This window comes from Lynx rufus, unplaced genomic scaffold (genome assembly GCF_022079265.1).
Source record: "Lynx rufus isolate CCGP_SWC_20201006 ecotype Redwood Valley unplaced genomic scaffold, mLynRuf1.p SCAF_2, whole genome shotgun sequence".
In the NCBI taxonomy this organism is placed as follows: domain Eukaryota; kingdom Metazoa; phylum Chordata; class Mammalia; order Carnivora; family Felidae; genus Lynx; species Lynx rufus.
In genome coordinates, this window is record NW_025814834.1 from 159,715,018 (window position 1) to 159,734,583 (window position 19,566).

Here is a 19,566-nt window from a genome sequence, read left to right on the forward strand (position 1 = left end):
TGTCACACATTCTAATAATTGGCCCGTACTCCATAATGAGGCATCACCCTCTAGAGTCAAGTATTCTGAATTACACTCTTTGGGTGGAGGGTTACTGTATATAAAGGTTGAAATCTAATGAAAAACTCAGTCACCTCAAAAGCAGTACAGGTACAGTGTGAACACCAAAAAAGGCACTAAAGTCTCTCCCAAGGAACAATATAACACTTATGGCAGTTTCCTTTTAGTCTGCTAATACATATTTGGGTCAATATATGAATATTTGAGATGTTTCTATTCAAGTGATTTCCCCTACAATACCATTTGGATTGACAATGTAGTTTTATGGTAGTAGACACAAAAAATAGCAAAATTCTTATTTTTGTCACTCGAAGAAGAACTTCACACATATCCATATAAGAATGCAGTTGAATCTCCCAGTTCTGTGGTTAGCCTGAGTTCTAATCCCAACTCCATAACCTATAACTAAAGAACTTTGGAAAAGTTTCCTAATGATTGTAAGACCCAATAAAGTTCCTTATTCGTAACCTTAGCACAATAATAGTATCTCCATCTTACAAGATTGTGAAGATTAAATGAGACAATGAATATAACGCTCTTAGACCAATACCTGGAAAACAGGAAACACTCAATATGTGTTGGTTTATTGTTACTGTCCTCCTCGTTATCCTCAGTAGGTTTCTAGACAGTTGTTACGTCTCTGTAGGTATTCTTTATCTGCTCCTACTGTGCAGCTGCATGTGAAGAGGTGGGTCAAACAGGTGGAGGAATGTAAGAAGTGATACCCCTTAATCCAAAAACTCCCAAGAAAGCTTTTTGTTTAAAAGTCTTTTTTGTGTGTTTCACTTAGCGCTCAAAATAAACTCTGCCCTCTACCACTAGAGTCTGGGCATGTGATTCAATCACTTTTATTGTCATCAAGAAGGGAAGGACAATAAAGTCTGGTATTGATTTCACTGACTTGTTTTAGGGAGCAAGAAAAATCCGAGTTTGGCAGTAGTGACAGTTTGACAGTGGCAAGAGGGAAAAAGATTGTCAATATATCACAAGTGCAGGTGAAATAACCAATTTCAGCTCCCTGTTGACTCCCTAGGTGTAGTGCTAACTAAGCAATTAATGGTGTGGCAAATCAGCTTGAAACCATTCATTGAGTGGGGAAATGTCTAGCGAGACTGAGAAGTATAATATTACATATAACTGACCTCTGCTACTATCTTGGACAACTGAATTTCTCCACATCGTGGGAAACCAACCATTTGCTACTAATAGCCTATTTACTAAGGCAAACAACAATGTGGATGTGTCATACTAAGCAGAGAAAAAGCCAGGCTATTTGTGGGCAAGTGCCCTTGAACATCAGTGGAACAATTCTTACTGACCAGAACAAGTTAAGAGTTACATAGGAGAGACTATATAACTGGGGTTATAAGCATGAATTTGGAGATTGAAAAGGCACAATCCCAGGTTCATTGCATATTAACTGTGTGACCCTCTACAAGTACATAGTCTCTCTAATTTGTTGTGTCTTCAACTACACAATAGGACTCTGAGTATTTCTTTCTTCAAATTTTTACTTAATTCTAATGAATTAACTAACATACAGTGCAATATTGGTTTCAGGAGTAGAATTCAGTGATTCATCGATTACATACAACACCCAGTGCTCATCATAACAAATGCCCTCCTTAATATCCATCACCCTTCTAGCCCATCCCCCACCCACCTCCCTCCATCAAACCTCAGTTTGTTCTCTGTCTTTAATAGTCTCTTATGGTTTGTTCCTTTGCTCTCTGAGAATTTTTTTAAGATTTTTTTAGTGTTTATTTTTGAGAGAGAGAGACAGAGCATGGCAGGGGAGGGGCAGGAAGAGAGAGAGAGAGAGAGACACCAAATCTGAAGCGGTCTCCAGGCTCTCAGCACAGAGCCTGACATGGGGCTGGAACTCATGAGCCATGAGATTATGACCTGAGCCAAAGTCAGACACTTAACCCACTGAGCCATCCAGGCACCCCAGACCCTGAGTATTTTTTTTAAAATAATGTACATATAGTGTTTAGCTGCTTAGCACATAATAATTCCTCAATAAACAATCTTGGTTTACACAGGAATGGATGTTGAATTTTGTCATGTGCTTTTTCTGCATCTATTAAGATGATCCAAACAATTTTTATCTTTTCTTTCATTAATTTCATTAATGTGGCACATCACATTTATTGATTTGTGGGTGCTGAACTATCTTTGCATCGCTGGAATAAATCCCACTTGATCATGGTATATGATATTTTTAAAGTATTGTTTAATTCAGTTTGCTAATATTTTGTTGAGGATTTGTGCACCTAAGTTCATCAGGGATATTGGCCTATAATTTTTTTGTGGTGTCCTTGTCTGATTTTGGCATCAGAATAATACTGGCCTTGTAAAATGAGTTTAGAAATGTTTCCTACACTTCCATTTTTTAGAGGAGCTTGAGAAAGATGGTATTAATTCTTCTTTGAATTTTGGTAGAATCTACCCATGAAACCATCTGGTCCCGGCCTTTTGTTTGTTGGGAGATTTTTGATACCGATTCATTTTTCTTACTAGTTTGGTCTGTTCAGATATTCTGTTTCATCATGTATCCATCTAGGTGGGTTGTATATTTCTAGGAATTTATGCATTTCTTCTAAGTTGTTGAATTTGTTGGCATATAATTGTTCTTAATATAGTTGACACTTGAGCACCATGGGTTTGTACTGCATGGGTACACTTACATGAAAATTTTTAAAAAATCTTTATTTTTGAGAGAGAGAGAGAGAGAGGGAGGGAGAGAGGGAGAGGGAGAGAGAGGGAGAGATAGAACGAGTGGGGGAGGGGCAGAGGGTTAGGGGGAGAGAATCCCAAGCAGGCTCCACAATGTCAGCATGGAGCCTGAGGCAGGGCTCGAAGTCACTAACAGTGAGATCATGACCTGATCCAAAATCAATAGCTAGATGCTCAACCAACTGAGCCACCCAGGTGCCCTCAGGTTTTATATGTGTGTGTGTGTGTGTATATATATATATATATATATATATATGTGTGCGTGTGTGTGTGTGTATATATATATATACTGTATATATATATACACACACACACGCACACACACACATATATATATATACAGTACTATAAACATATTTTCTTTTCCTTATGATTTTCTTTTTTTTTAACTTATTTATTTTGAGGGAGAGAGACAAAGTATGTGTACACAAGCAGGGGAGGGGCAGAGAGAGAACGAGAGAGAAAATCCCAAGTAGGCTGTCAGTGCAGAGCCTGATGCATGGCTTGAAACCACAGACCGTGAGATCATGACTGGAGCCAAAATCAAGAGTCAGATGCTTCACTGAGCCACCCAGGTGCCCCTCCTTACAATTTTCTTCATAATATTATTTTCCCTAGCTTACTTTATTATAAGAATATAGTACATAGTATATATAGCATACTAAATACTAAATGTTAATATTTAGTATTAACTGCTAATGGTATTAGTAAGGCTTCTGGTCAACTCTGGGATTTTAGTAGTTGAGTTTTGGGGGAGCCATGGCTTTTTGACTGCATCAGGGGTAGGCACCCCTAACCTTCATGTTGCTTAAGGATCTACTGTAGTCTTCTATGATCCTTTGTATTTCTTTGATATCAGTGATAACCTCTCCTCTTTCATTTCTGATTTTATTTATTTGAGTCCTCTCTTTTTTTGTTGGTGAGTCTAGCTAATACTTGTCCATTTTGCTTATCTTTTCAAAGATCCAGCTCTCAGTTTCATTGATCTTCTATCTTTTTAGTTTCTATCACATTTATTTCTGCTCTAATCTTTTTTTTTCCCTTCTAACTTTGGGCTTCCTTTATTCTTTTTCTAGTTCCTTGAGTTCTAAAGTTAGGTTGTTTGTTTGAGACTTTTCTTGCTTCTTGAGATAAGCTGTGTCCTTATGAACTTCCCTCTTAGAACTGCTTTTGCTGTATCCCACAAATTTTGGTATGTTATTTCTCCATTTTCATTTGTCTCAAGTACTTTTTATTCACCTTTTGATTTCTTCTTGGACCTATTGGTTGTTCAGTAGCATGTTGTTTAATCTCCACATATTTGTGAATTTTCCAGTTTTCCTCATGTAATTAATTTCTAGTTTCATACCACTGTGGCCAGAGAAGATGATCAATATAATTTCAGTTCTTTTAAATTTATTAAGATTTGTTTTGTGGTCTAACATATGATCTATCCTTGAAAATGTTCCATGTGCACTTGAGAAGAATGTGTATTGTGTTGTTTTGGATGGAATAGTCTGTTTATATCTGTTAAGTCCGCCTGATCTAACATGTTGTTTAAAGCTGATGTTTCCTTACTGATTTTCTGTCTGGGAAATCTATCCATTTACAATCGCATTTAAAATTGCATCAGAAAAATAAAATACCTAGGAATAAATTTAACCAAGGAGGTTAAAGACCTATGTATTGAAAACTACAAGACATTAATAAATAGATTAGAGAAGATACAAATAAATGGAAAGATATTCTGTGCTCATGGATTAGGAGAATAAATATTGTTGAGATCTGCATAATACCCAAAGTAATCTACAGATTTGTTGCAATCCCTATCAAAATTCCAATTACACTTTTAAAAGAAGTAGAACAAATAATCCTAAAATTTGTATGGAAACACAAAAAAATCCCCACAAAACCTAAAAAGTCAAAGCAGTCTTGAGAAAAGAGAACAAAACTGGAGGCATAATGTACCCTGGTTTCAAGCTATATTACAAGCTATAGTAATTTTAAAAGTATGGTATTGGCATAAAAACAGACACATAGATCAGTGGAACAGAATAGAGAGCCCCAAAATAAGCCCACTCGTATATGGTCAGTTAATTTATGACAAAGGAGCCAAGATATACGATGGGAAAGGACAATTTCTTCAACAAATTGTGTTGGAAAAACTGGACTGCTTTCTTACACCTATATACAAAAATTTACTCAAAATGAATCTAAAGACCTGAATATAAGACCTGAAACCATAAAATTCCAGAAGAAAACAAAGGCAGTAAGCTCCTTGACACAGGTCTTAGCAATGATTTTTGTTAACAGGATGTAAAAATCAAAAGCAATAAAAGCAAAAATAAATAAGTGAACCTACATAATCTAAAAAGATTCTACACAGCAAAGTAATCCCTCAACAAAATGAAAAAGCAACCTATTGAATGGGAGAAAATATTTGCAAATCAGATATCTGATAAGGGGGCTAATATAAAGGACTCACAAAACTCAGTAGCCAAAAAACCAAAAACAAACAAAACAAAATCAACAACAACAACAAAATTGTTTAAAAATGGCTGGAAGAGCTGACTAGACATTTTCCCAAAGAAGGTATACAGATGGCCAACAGCTACATGGGAAGGTACTCAACATCGCTAATCATCAGGGAAATGCACATCAAAACCACAATAAGATAATACTTCACACATATTAGCAAAAAGAGAAGAAATAAATGTTGGAAAGATGTAGAGCTAAAGGAACCCTTCTGCACAAGTTGGGAGGAAATGTAAATTGGTTCAGCCACCATGGAAAACAGTATGGAGATTCTTTAAAAAAAATTAAAAATAGAACTACCATATGATTCAGCAATTCCACATGTGGGTATTTACCTGAAGAAGATGAAAGCACTAACTCAAAAAGACATATGCATCTCCATGCTCATTGCTGCATTATTTACAATAGCTAAGATAGGAAACAACCTAAGTGTCCATCAATGGATGAATGCATAAAGAAATTGTTAAAAAAAAATGGATAAAAAAGAATGAAATATTGCCATTGCAACAACATAGATGAATCTGGAGACTATTAAGTAAGTCTGAGAAAGACCAATACCACATGATTTTATGTATATATGGAATCTAAAAAACCAAATAAGCACAGAAACATACCCATAAATAGAACAAATTGGTAGTTGCCAGAGGTGAGGGAAGTGGGAAGATGGATGAAATCAGGGAAAGAAATTAAGAGGTACAAACTTCAAGTTATAAAATAAGCCATGGGGATGCAAAGTACAGCCCTGGGAATACAGTCAATAAAATTGTAATAACTATACGATGACAGATGGTAACTATACTTGCCATAGTAAACATTTTGTAATGTATAGAATTATTGAATCCCTACACCTGAAACTAATGTTATGTTGTAGGTCAACTACATTTTAATTAAAACTTAAAAATATAAAATTAAAAAAACAAGCTTGTACATACAGAGAACAGATGATATTTGCCAGAGGTGGAAGGTGGGGATGGTGGAGGGTGGAAAAAATTGGTGAAAGGAATATAAATTTATTTTAAATCCTTAACCAAAAGAGACCTGCAGTTGCCATAATAGATTTTAGAATAAAAAGCATTATTATAGCTAGAAAGGATTGAATTTGCTTAAAAGATATACCAATTCTAAACATATATGCATCTAATGAAATAGATTCAAGATTCATAAACCATAAGGATAAATAAATCATAAAAAACTTGTATGAGTTATGAATCTCCCTTGGGAGATCTCTTCTTATTTTTTTATTAAGTTTATTTATTTTGAGAGAAACAGAACAGTGAAAGTAGGGTAGAGGCAGAGAGAGATGGAGAGAGAGAATCCCAAGAAGGCTCTGCACTGCCAGCACAGAACCCGATGTGGGGCTTGAACTCACGAAACTGTGAGATCATGACCTGAGCTGAAACTGAAAGCTGGACGCTTAACTGACTGAGCCATTCAGGTGCCCTAACTCTTGAGCGATTTCAACACATCTTTTTCTTAAAACAAAAGAATAATCACAAAATTCAGAATAATTGTTCTTTGGCAGGGAGAGGCAGGGAGAGGATGAGATCTCAGAAGAGAAAAATTTATTTTGCTTAATTAGAGCAAAATTAAGATTATAAAATCTTAAACTAGGTGATGCATCTATATGTGTTCATTTGACTACATAATTTTGTATGTATCAGATATTCCAAAAGCATTTTTAAAGGAATTTTTTTTAATGTTTATTTATTTTTGAGAGACAGAGAGAGACAGCATGAGCGGGAGAGGGCAGAGAGAGAGAGGGAGACCCAGAATATGAAGCAGGCTCCAGGCTCTGAGCTGTCAGCACAGAGCCTGATACGGGGCTCAAACTCACCAGTGGTGAGATCATGACCTGAGCTGAAGTCGGACACTCAACCAACTGAGCCACCCAGGCGTCCCTCATTTTTAAAGGAATTTTTAAAAATACACTGGGAAAGCAGGACCAGAAAGAGATTTGTCTTATATCTCTTTGAGAAACAAATGTCCATTCTAGTCTAGTCTTGCCTCTCTCCATGGACCTCACCCTCTTTCTTACCTGATATCTAGAAAACAACCTGTTAGTTTACAGTTGGGGTTTAAAAGGAAGTTTTCCTCATGGGTGCCTGGGTGGCTCAGTCAGGGAAGCAACTGACTCTTGATTTCGCCTCGGGTCATGATCTCATGGTTTGTGGGATTGAGCCCCACATCGAGCTCTGCACTGACAGTGCAAAGCCTACTTGGCATTGTCTCTCTCCCTTACTCCCTTACTCCCCTGCTTGCGTGTACTCTCTCTCTAAATAAATAAATAAATAAACTTTATTTTTTTTAAAGCAGTTTTTCCTATTATTGCCTGGACATTTCCAATGGGCCTAATCCATACTCATTGGTCATAAAAATAAACTCATTAACTCTATTTTTTTATTCCCAATTTATCTAGACTATGTAAAAAGTCATTATACAGTCTGAAATACAGTGTCTTGGGGAAATCTAGTCAGTCCATATTTGCTTTGCCTGGATACAATCTTTGATAAGACTATACGTTAGATAATTCTATCAAGACATGACTTCACCTAAAATTTTTAATTCAAAAGCACTCCTTTTTCAACTTAAATCATTTTTAAAAATTTGCTTTTTAAATAGATTGTATTATTTATGTGCTTCAAATTTCAAAAGGTATAAAGTTTATACAGTGAAATTTGCCTTCTCATTTTACTCCTTGGTCAGTAAGTTTCCTTCTCTGGAGGTAAAAAAATGTATTTCTGTGTATCCTTCCAGAGATACTTTATGTGTACACAAGAAAGTATATATAAAGATTGTTCTACTTCTTATATGAATTACAGCACACTTTTTATGTCATTTTGTGCCTTGTTGTTTTCACTTAACAAAATATCTCAGTGATCATTGAATATCAGTACACTTTCTCTTCTTTATATAAAAAGATAGTATTCTACTATACAAATATACCATAATTTACTTAGCCAGTCCCTGTCGATGGACACTGAGGTTGTTTCTAGTCAAAAGGACATATAAAGCCAGATGTTGCCACAGTGAGCCAGGCAAATACTGGTAACATTTATTTGAATACAACAGCACATTTAGAATATTAGATTCACATAAAATGTTTACTCTGTAAATATGAATCTTGCCTTTGTAGATATATGTGATGTGTATAGCTTATATTTCAGAAAATAACATTTTATATTAGTCTGTTTTTCTTTTCTTTTCAAGGAATAGGCCACTGTTACCAGGAATACTGCAATCTTCAGGGACAGCCAAATTCTCATCTAACTGTATATGACATCGGGATTCAGACTGATATAAGCATGTACTTTCAACTGAAACAAACATGGTTCACATTTAGTGAGTGGATTTTAAAAACTGGTTTTGTTAAAGTTTTAATAATGAAAGGAAATTTTTTTTTTTTTTTTTTTTTTGCCTAAAGGAAATCTTGGGTTGGTGTAACCTGTTAAATATACTTATCACTAATGTCATAAAAGTAAATGTGTCTATGATTTTACTAGCTACAGTAAATAGAAAAGTCATTGAGGGAAATTTATTATATAATCTAAGGAAATATTACCTTACAACGATCTCATGCTATTTGCCTTCAACTTAAAATGTTTTGGATGTGGATGTTTATAGCCATTAACTTGATATCCAAGAAAGGTGTTTTGAAAGGAAAAAAAGTTGGATTTTTCAAATTTGTTTTAAAAACAGAAAAAAAAACATTTTTTTCATAGCAAGACTTTTAAACTATTATAGGAATTGTAATAATAAGTAACAAAATGAATTTACATTTTTGAAGTGTTCAGATTATTGAATTAGTTAAGGGTAAATTAAAAAAAATTTTTAAAGCAAGATGATTTCAGAGATCACTTTTATATTCCTAGAGTGGTTTTTATCATATTCTTTCCACTTCACGGAGATTAATATTCTTTAATCAAGATTTAAAAATAATCTCTATTTACATGTTGCTTTAAAAGAAACTCTTCATATTATTTAAGTTAGAGCACCAGGCAAAGCATATTCCAAGAGGCCTGGTAAGAAACCCAGAGAGAGCCTCAGAGGGGAGTAATATCTTGATGGGGGCATCATAGGTCCAGGTATGGGCCCCATCCCCATAATGTGAAAACTTGCTTTTGTCACTTCACCCAGAAGTCATCAGGTTTTCAAGGACAGGCCCATATCATGTCACCAGCCTTCCATTTTAGTTGTTTACACTAATAGGATACTCTTCCTGACCAGAATGCAGACATATTCCATCTAGGACACTGCTTTCCTGGGATCAAGGCATGTGAGCAACAAAATTAATAATGAGAAGCTTTTTTTTTTTTTTTTTTTTAGCAGGGGGCTTTGTATAATCTTGAGAGACTTTTTCTATAGGCTCATGCCAAGCTTGATGACCTAGCCCTTTTTTCTGCCACATTTGACTTTTCTTTTTCTCGGGCAATGCTAGGTCAAAATGTCACATCCTTGTTCTTTGGTTCCCATGTGCGGCTCTTATGCAGATTAGTTCCCTTCATAGAACACTTTTTTCCCCCAAATATGTTGCAGAAGAATTATTTCATTTGTAGTCATTTCTTTCTAACTAAAAATCAGAGGCATCTTAGGATTTGTATCCTCAACAGTTTTCCTGAATTTGAATGATTCCATATGTTGTCAGAAATCTACTGTGATTACCTACCATGTCTAAAGATGATGAATTTCATCCATTATGTTTTGAAACCTCTAATTTTATTATCAGATGGATCTTAGCTACAGGTTCTGTGGTCTTCCCACAGCTGTCTCTTCAGTGCCTTCCACACAAAAATCATTGACATGATCAGAATCTGCCACTGAAGAAGTTAAAGGATCTCCTTTGAGGAAAATACAGAGCTTGCTTTTATTTTCAAGTCTAGCAATACCAGTCTTTCCTCAAATGAGCCTCTACCTTCACAACCCATTTATCAGACAATAATTGATTACTTGCTCTGTTTGGACAAAATTCTAGGTACCAAAGAGAAAGGCGTAATGTGAAATTACACTCATTGATGGAAACACTAAAAATAAGCAGAGTTATACATACAAAAATTATCATTTTTATGAGTTTTGGGTAGTGTTAGGAGATGGTTCTATTGTCATTTCTGCTATTAGTTATCCCAGTCTCCTCCTCTGAGAAGTTAGAGTAACACCAACTTCTCTACAGGGTCTCAAAAACCAGATTTCCATTCTTTGCTCTTATTCAAACACAGGAAAAGAATATAATATTTAAATTCAAAAGACAATAAAATCCTTGTAATCATTTTTAGATATGTAGTTTTGTAAAGGGAGAAGTTTAATATGAAACGTTGTTTATCAACGCAATTTCAGAATATAGAGTGATTCTGGCATATCTTATATTAGGTTTGTTCTAAGATAATGATTTTAGCTTAATATGGCTATACCCCATAATTGTGGACTCAATTTAAGAGAATCAAATATGCATGAAAACATAAATACATAATTTCACTAAAAGAAGACATAGTGGCGAGATGATACGTTACTAAGATCCTCTCACATCTCTGGGTTAGCTGATTTCTACTTGGAGATGTTAAGTGATATGTGCTGTAACATCAGACTCTTGGTGGTATAACAATAGAATGAAATGAGTGCCCTGTCACTTGAAGTGTTCAAGCATGAGCAGAATTACTGTCTAGCAAGGATATAATGGAACAGATTCTTTCACAGATGGGAATTATAGCTTTCCCTTAAGTTTCTTCTATAGTTTCAGATTGTTATTAGCAGTGCTGTATTTCCTTAATTTTAAGATCCATAATGTTTCACTTTTTAACATCTCTGAAGTCAGGATGCATCTTATGATCAATGAAAAGATGTTTAATGAAGGATTTTCTTATTTTTCCTAAAAAAGTTATTACTAAGTTAAATATGCGTCTTAGAATTGAGGAAATATAATAATTAGGACCATTTGGATTCAAGTAAAAAGAAATTAATTTAAGGTAGCCAAAAAGGAAATTGGAACAAGCTAGGGGCAAGGCATTGGGACTTATTATAAGAATATGGAAGTGTCTCATCAAACTCAAAACAACAGAAAAGCAGCTGGACTTTCAAGTGTATTTGGATCCAGGAAACAGAAAGCCAAAAGAACCCAAGATTTCCTCTCTGCTCTGTTTCCTTAATATACATATACTTCATTCTTTCTTTGCAAATTCACTCACTTCACGTAAAGGTGGTTTTGACACAGTTCATTGAGTTTGTATAACTCAGAGGTCAAGAGCTTTATAACCTTTAATTCAAAACTGAAGTAGATTCCCTTAGTTCTAATTCTGAGACTTTGATCAGACAACTGGAGTTGGGTTTACACCCTGATTCCATCAATGGTAGCCATGATGAGTGGAGTCACAAAATAAAAATGTGGCAGGCAAGAGCCTGCCCTGTCAGTCAGCAAGGTCAATTAATGAAGAGGCATTGTGAGCAGGGTCGACAGCTCAAAAAGTTTTTTCTGTAATTCTCTTAATCAATGAAGTGTAAGTGAACACATCTAAAATAACACTGCCTAGAGCAGCCCTTCCTTCTGTCTCATTTTTACAAATGGTGTGAAATGTTTCTATAGATAAAATGGAAGCCTGATCAACTGAGTTGTTCAAACTCTAGCTAAAGGTTTTAATCTAGACTTCTCAGCATTTCTTGGAGGTTTTGCAAGTGAATTTCTAAGATTGGCATTTGGGGAGAGGTAGCACTGCTTAAATTATGGAGAGTCAGAATTGGCAGAAATAATCACGAAACTCAGTCCTAACTTTTGCGGAGAAAGTTTGTTTTTTGGATTGATTTGTATCACACACTAATTTTTTTTTTTTTCCTGTTTAAAGTGGTAATACTCTGCCTTCTTGAAGTGTTTATCATCCTCATGCTGATCTTCCTCAGGGAACGAATCCGCATCTCCATTGCCCTGCTGAAGGAAGGGAGCAAGTAAGGCCCTGATGGAGAAACTCATATGTGTATCAGTCAGTCAAATCAGTCACTGCCTATTGTGTAGATGCCCCAGATGATCTTCCCTTTAAGAAGACTTGTTAAAGAAATCTGCTTTCCATCAGGAAGACTTAAGTTCAGACGTTGCCAATTATTAGAAAGGTCATGCTAACAAATCCTTCAATATCTCCAAACCTCAATTATCATAGGGTGAAATAGGGCTCAAACCTATTAGTCTATGTATTAGCACTTTTTAAACACCAAATGTATATTAGGATAATAACGTGTGAGAGTGATAAGGTGCTATATAAAAGTAACTCGTATTGTATATTGTATTACTCCCATATTGAATCATATGTTAATATTGATGGTTGAGATCATTTGCAAAACTTTAAATCACCATAATTCTATAGTCAATTATATGCTATTACCATTTCTATATGAGTGACAAAATTTGCTAATAGAATAATTGATTCTAGGAGCACCAGACTATACATTTTATATATACAGCTCTTAATTCAGGAATTTTTTTATTAAAAAATGCTCTAGGGGTGCCTGGGTGGCTCAGTCAGTTAAGCATCCAACTTCCAACTTTGGCTCAGGTCATGATTTCATGGTTCGGTTTGTAAGTTCAACTCTGCAGCGGGCTCTGTGCTGATAGCTCGGAGCCTGGAGCCTGCTTCGGATTCTGTGTCTCCTGATCTCTCCACCCCTCCCTTATTCATGCTCTGTCTCTGAAAAATAAACAAACATTGAAAAAAAATTTTTTTAATGCTATAAAATAGGGGTTCCTGGGGCTCAGTCAATTAAGCATCTAACTTTTGCTTTAGGCTCAGGTCATGATCTCACAGTTTGTGAGATTGAGCCCAGAAGTTGGTGAGTTCAAGCCCATCAGACTCCATACTAACAGTGCAGAGACTGCTTGGGATTTTCTCTCTCTCCTTCTGTCTGCCTCTCTCTCTCTCAAAATAAATAAACTTAAAAAAAATGCTATAAAATAAACACTAAAATTCATGCAGGGAGGTAATGACACCTACAGTTTCTAAACTATTCCAAAAGGTCACTTGAGGATAATACTTTAAACTTTTGAATACTGCATGGAAGAAACAAGAAAAGCATTACTATAAAGCCAACAGACCATCTTTCTATTTAGAACAATGGAAACTAAGTTCTAATGACCAGAGAGCAAATATTTTAAATCATCTGTAAGGATTATTTTAACAAAATTGTCATCTATAACTATAATAGTGCCACCTGAATCCAATGGTTTAAATAGTTAACAAGAAGTTTGTTAAACCCTCCTTCCTATAATAACTGAAGCCCAATCATTAGCCACTGAAAACTACTGATATTCTGGGTTTATTTATTAAGTAATATGATACTGTAATTCACTGTAACTTGCCCCACTATTACACCTCTGTGTGGGGGGGGGGGTAGAGGGCAATACAACTATGACAGGTTGATTTTTTTTTTTCAAGGGAAGTTAGAGCTGGAATAAATTGGTGTGGGAATACAGGGTAAACATGAGATTCTCAATGATTCACCTAACAGCAGTATCTGCAGAAAGGTGACAAAACATAGCTCAAATAGGTGAACGAGGTAACAAATGCAAAAGGAATCTAAGATATGCCAATGCATTAGGAGTGGAAATAGTTCCATCATAAATCTCAGTGGCTAAATCAAACAGTATTGGGTTTTCAGTGTCATATGCTGAAAAGATCATTCAAAAGTAGGAATAGGGCTACTAGGATGGTGAACATTGCAGACACTATGACTTATGAGAAAATATCAAGGGAATGATTATACTGGAACATAATAGTAACTTGAAGGGCTGCTATATGAAAAAGGTGAACATTTCTTTTCCAAAAGGTAGTGGATGAGTAACAGTCCAGGATATGAGGAAGAACTTTCTAAATTTCATATGACAGAGAATAAGCTCTGTCATACAAAAGTAAGTCTTTACCACTTAATGTGGTTACTAGAAACAAACATATTTAGAAAATAGTATAGAAGGGATTCCTGAATTAGGGAGGGATTCTCACATTTGATCAGATGATGTTCAAGGTTCTCTCCAATTTTGAAAGTCTAAGAATGTAAACAAAAGGAAGAACTATGATTATGATATATCAAATCTTTGAGTCATAAGGAAATAGCCAAAGACAAAAAAGTTTGGGGTATCAAATCTTTGAGTCACACAGAAACTTGGGGAACTTTGGGGAACTTTTGGCAGGAATAAAATATGAGCATTAAAACAAGGCCTCTAATTTACTAAAAACAAATAAAACTTAAGTAAAATGTAAAGCCAACCAAGAATATGCCAGAATGATTAGCAAAAAAGTGTCAATAGTTATTACCACAGTTCTTGAATCAATTCAGTATAAAGCTTATTTCTAGTGTAAACAGAGAAAACTTTGAGAATTTATATCTTGTGGATCATTTTGAATTTCAACTATTGTTTTATTTCAGAGCCATTGGATATATCCCTACTACATTAGTTTATCCACTTTTAACTTTCATTTTCCTCTCCATCTGTATTTCCTACTGGGCGGTGATAGCAGTGTATCCTTTGGTAATTGACATCTTTAAACCTCAGGTCCACTCTATTATTCAAGAACCAAGAGTTTGTGTCCAGTGTTTTCCATCCTGGGAAGACTAGAAACACACTAAAGGTTTTTTATTTTTGTTTTTCCTTTTTTTTTTTTTTTTTTGCTAAGCTCTAAAAAAAAGTTTTTCTACTGATTGAATTTCCCCTCAGATAGGTCATATGGTAGATTTTGTTTTGTCTTCACATATGGTGCTTCTTCTTGGCAATAACTGAAGAAAATTCCTTTGTATTTTAATGTTAAGGGATCACTCAGTACAGCTAACCCATCTTCTATTATTCTGGGTCTGAAAAATGTATGAATTATTAAAAGATTAGAAGTTTTTTTGAAGTTAATCTCTCAGTGGACTTTTGAGTGATTTGCATTATTTTCTTGTCTATCTACTTTCAATCTACCAGCAAATAGTTTATCCTTAATAGACTAACCCAGTTACTTGGCTACATCAGGGGTACCTGTATACAAAGTCATAACCCCAGAAGGGCAATGTAAACATGAAAATACAACCTGTGACCCAGAGGTAAGTAAAAGAAACTAACTCTTTAACTTACTTCAATACAGAAGTCTACTACATTTCACCTAGCAATTGTAAAAACCATTCTGAAATAGTGGCATTAATGGGAATCACTGTTAAGAAGGGAAGGGTGGATCAGATGTTAGGAGAGCACTGAAAATGGCAGGCAGAATAGAGAGAAAGCACTATTCTTTCCTGAGCTCATCTGTTCTGTTACATACCCAACAAGCAGGTATGGTCAACAACAACACTAATAAATGTGAAATTTTAGCGGGGGCAGAGTGGTGAACATATCAAGGAAAATCAAACACTTCCAGAGCTCATTAAAGAATAATGTAAAGTGATGGGAGAGAAAATAGGAATAATAGCAGAAGCTAATGGGGGAATAGTAGGACATGCAATTGGGGGCTACATAAGTGGAGAAAGGAAAGGTGTTATCTTAGAATGGCATTTAATATGATATCTGTATTTTTTTTTTCTGAGTGCAGATTTTTAATACAACTGAAATTGCCAAAGCTTGCCCTGGGGCTCAGTGTAACTTTGCTTTCTATGGTGGAAAGAGCCTGTACCATCAGTACATCCCTACCTTCCAGATATTCAATCTATTTGTCTTTCTCTGGCTTATAAACTTCGTCATTGCACTGGGTCAGTGTGCCCTTGCTGGTGCCTTTGCTTCTTATTACTGGGCCTTGAAAAAACCTGATGATATCCCACCATATCCACTTTTTACTGCATTTGGACGAGCCATACGGTAAGTTTCACATTGAGCCCTACATCTATCTTCTCAGTTGTGTTTAGTGTGCTTGTAATTCAGTCTTATGCTTATGTAATTCAAGTGGAAAGGTAAAAATGAGGTCAAAGACAAGATTTAAAATTCATGGATGTCCACTAGCTATGTCTGATTTTACAGCTACAGTTTTATAATCCCAAACCAGGCCGAAATCCTTGTAAAAGCCACAAGTTTCTGGTGGAGCACCTGGCTGGTTCAGTTGGTGGAGCATGTGACTCTTGATCTTGGGGTTGTGAGTTCAAGCCCCATGTTGGGTGTAGAGATTACCTAAAATCTTTAAAAAAAAAAAAGCCATAGGTTTCTGGAGAGAAGTGGTAGGGGAGGGCACCAAATTAAAAATTAAGCATTAACTTAGCTGTGTCTCTCCATTGCTTCACCCAAACATTCTATTTGACTGTAATGTGCTATTGGTATCATTTTTGTAGATGAAGGGCAAAATAGATGTTTATCACTTAAAATCCTCTGTGAAGACTTTTATCAGTCTGAATAAGAAAGTGTAAGCAGCTCTTCCCTAGCAATCTGCCTGCAGATCCTTTTTACCTATTACAATTTTTTAGCATACTTTTAGTTAATAGTAAAGATATTTTAACTTTAATTACCATTTTATCTTTACCCAGATATCACACAGGATCCCTAGCATTTGGATCTTTAATTCTTGCATCAATTCAAATATTTAGAATAGTCTTAGAATACTTAGACCGCCATCTTAAAGGTAAGACTTCAGAATTATGTTTTCTCAGATTTCCTGACTTTTGTGAAGAGAATAGATTGGGGCAGAGAGTTGGGGGGAACATGATGACTACAAGTTGGACTAGGATAATAAGGATGGAGGTGGTCAGGCCAGGGATATGTTTGGAAGGAAAAGCCAGTGGGACTTGCTGAGAGGATATGGGGCAGGAGGGGATAGGAAGAGGAGCAGTGGTGAAGAAAAGAGAGAAAATGTGTGTGTGATGTTATTTTCTAAGATGTAGAAACCAGGAGAAGCAAATTTCAAAGAAAAGATGAAAAACTGTGTTTTGGCATGGTGGAGATGTCAAGCAGTTTCAAACCTGGGGCTCAGGATGAGTAAGGATTAAAATATAAATGTAGGTGTCATCAGCATAAACCTTTACACATAACACATATAGTTTACAAACAAACTCTACTTTGAATGCACTTTAAAATATTTTATTGGCAAAACAATCTTCAAACAGAACAAAGTTGAACACTCCCAGATACCTCATTTCAAAATTTAATATAAAGCTACAGTAATCAGGGTGCCTGGGTGGCTCAGTTGGTTAAGCGTCCGACTTCGGCTCAGGTCTTGATCTTGTGGTTCACAAGTTCCAGCCCCGCATTGGGCTCTGTGCTGACAGCTTAGAGCCTGGAGCCTGCTTCAGATTCTGTGTCTCTTTGTCTCTCTGCCCCTTCCCTGCTTTCTGTCTCTCACAAAAATAAACAAACATTAATTTAAAAAAAAAAGCTACAGTAATCAAAACAGTGTGGGGGGCACCTGGGTGGCTCAGTCGGTTGGGTGTCCAACTTCAGTTCAGGTCATGATCTCACAGCTCATGAGTTCAAGCTCTGCATCGGGCTCTGTGCTGACAGCTCAGAGCCTGGAGCCTGCTTCGGATTCTGTGTTTCCCTCTCTCTCTCTCTACCCTCCAGAGCTCATGCTATCTCTCTGTCTCAAAAATAAATAAACATAAAAAAAAAGTGTGGTGCTGGCATAAGGACAGACACATAGACCTGGAATACAGAACCCTAAAATGAACCCTCACATATGAGGCCATTCAATGGGGAAAGGACCATTTTTTCAATTGACATTTCTAGAAAAACTGGATATCCACATACAAAAGGACTAAGTTGGGCCCATATTCTACACCATATACAAAAATCAATTCAAAATGGATCAAAGGCTTAAACATAAAAACTAAAACAAAAGTAAAACTCTAGAAGAAAGCAGAGGAGGAAATCTTTGTGGACGCTGGATTTGATGAAGATTCCTTAGATGTAACACCAAAAGCACAGGCAACAAAAGAAAAAAAAAGATTAATTAGATTTCACACACACATACAAACAGCTTGTGCATCAAAAGACATTACTAAGAGACATTACTAATGAAAAGACAACCATAGGAGAAAATATTTGCAAATCATCTACCAGATAAGCAATATTCAGAATATATAAAGAGCTTCTACAACTCAACAATAACAATCCAATTCACCATGAGCAAAGGATTCTTAAAATTATGTAAATTTTTTCAGCTTTATTGAGGTATAATTTGCAAAATTGTAATATATTTATAGTATACAACATGTGATTTGATATATACATACGTTGTGAAAGGAATCCCACATTCAAGGTAACAAACATGTCCATTACCTCATATATTTATCTTTTCTTTTTCTCCTTCCTTCCTTCCATTTCTTTTCTTTTCTTTTTCTTTTCTTTTTCTTTTCTTTTCTTTCTCTCTCTCATTATTTTTGATGAGAATGCTTAAATTCTACCTTTCAGCAAATTTAAATTGTACAATGTAGTATTATCAACTATATTCACCATGTTGTGCATTGGATGCTAAGACCTTTTTCATCACCTTTTTCACCCTTTCAACTTACAACTTCAAATTTGTACTTTTTACCAGTTCTCCCTATTTTCCCCATTCCCCAGCCTGTGGTGACCCCCATTCTAAGATGAGTTCAACATTTTAAAAAATTCTACATATAAGTGATATCATGTGTATTTGTCTTCTTCTATTTGGCTTATTTCCCTTAGTATCATGCCCATCAAGTTCATCTGTGTTGCTGCAAAAAGCAGGATTTCCTTTTTAAAAGGTGAATAATGTTCCTTGTGTGTTTATATCACATTTTCTTCATCCACTGATCCGTTAAATGACGTTTCCATACATTTATATCGTAAATGATGCTGCAGTGAACATAGGAATACAAATATCTCTTTGAGACAGTGATTTCATTTTCTTTGAATATATACACAAAAGTAGAATTGCTGGATAGTATGATAGTTCTATTTTTAACTTCTTGAGGAACTTCCATACTGTTTTCCATAGTAGATGTACCAATTTACATTCCTACCAACAACAGTATACAAGAATTCCCTTTTCTCCACATCCACACCTCCACATCCTTATCTTTTGTCTTTTGGATAACAGGCATCCTATCTTCTATCTCATTGTGATTTTTGATTTACTTTCTCTGATAAGTAGTGATGTCAAGCACTGTTTCATGTACCTATTAGCTATCTTTATGTCTTTTTTGGGAAAATGTCTGTCTGGGTCCTTTGCCCATTTTTTAAAAATACGTATTTATTTTGGGGAGAGTGCAGTGGGGATGGGGCAGAAAGAGAGGGGCAGAGGATCCAAAGCAGGCTCTGCACTGACAGGCAGCAGTGAGCCCAATGTGGGGCTTGAACTCACAAATGAGATCATG

General features: G+C 35.6%; 1 protein-coding gene across 1 annotated transcript in view; it reads left to right on the forward strand.

The window, feature by feature from the left end:
* Positions 1–19,566, forward strand: part of SLC44A5 (solute carrier family 44 member 5) — a 174,396-nt gene that overhangs the window by 138,296 nt on the left and 16,534 nt on the right. The window contains exons 11-16 of the mRNA XM_047082343.1: positions 8,521–8,652; positions 12,138–12,237; positions 14,704–14,796; positions 15,270–15,357; positions 15,840–16,102; positions 16,759–16,853. Of these exons, the coding sequence (XP_046938299.1) occupies positions 8,521–8,652; positions 12,138–12,237; positions 14,704–14,796; positions 15,270–15,357; positions 15,840–16,102; positions 16,759–16,853 (771 nt within the window). The remainder of the gene's footprint in view (positions 1–8,520; positions 8,653–12,137; positions 12,238–14,703; positions 14,797–15,269; positions 15,358–15,839; positions 16,103–16,758; positions 16,854–19,566) is intronic.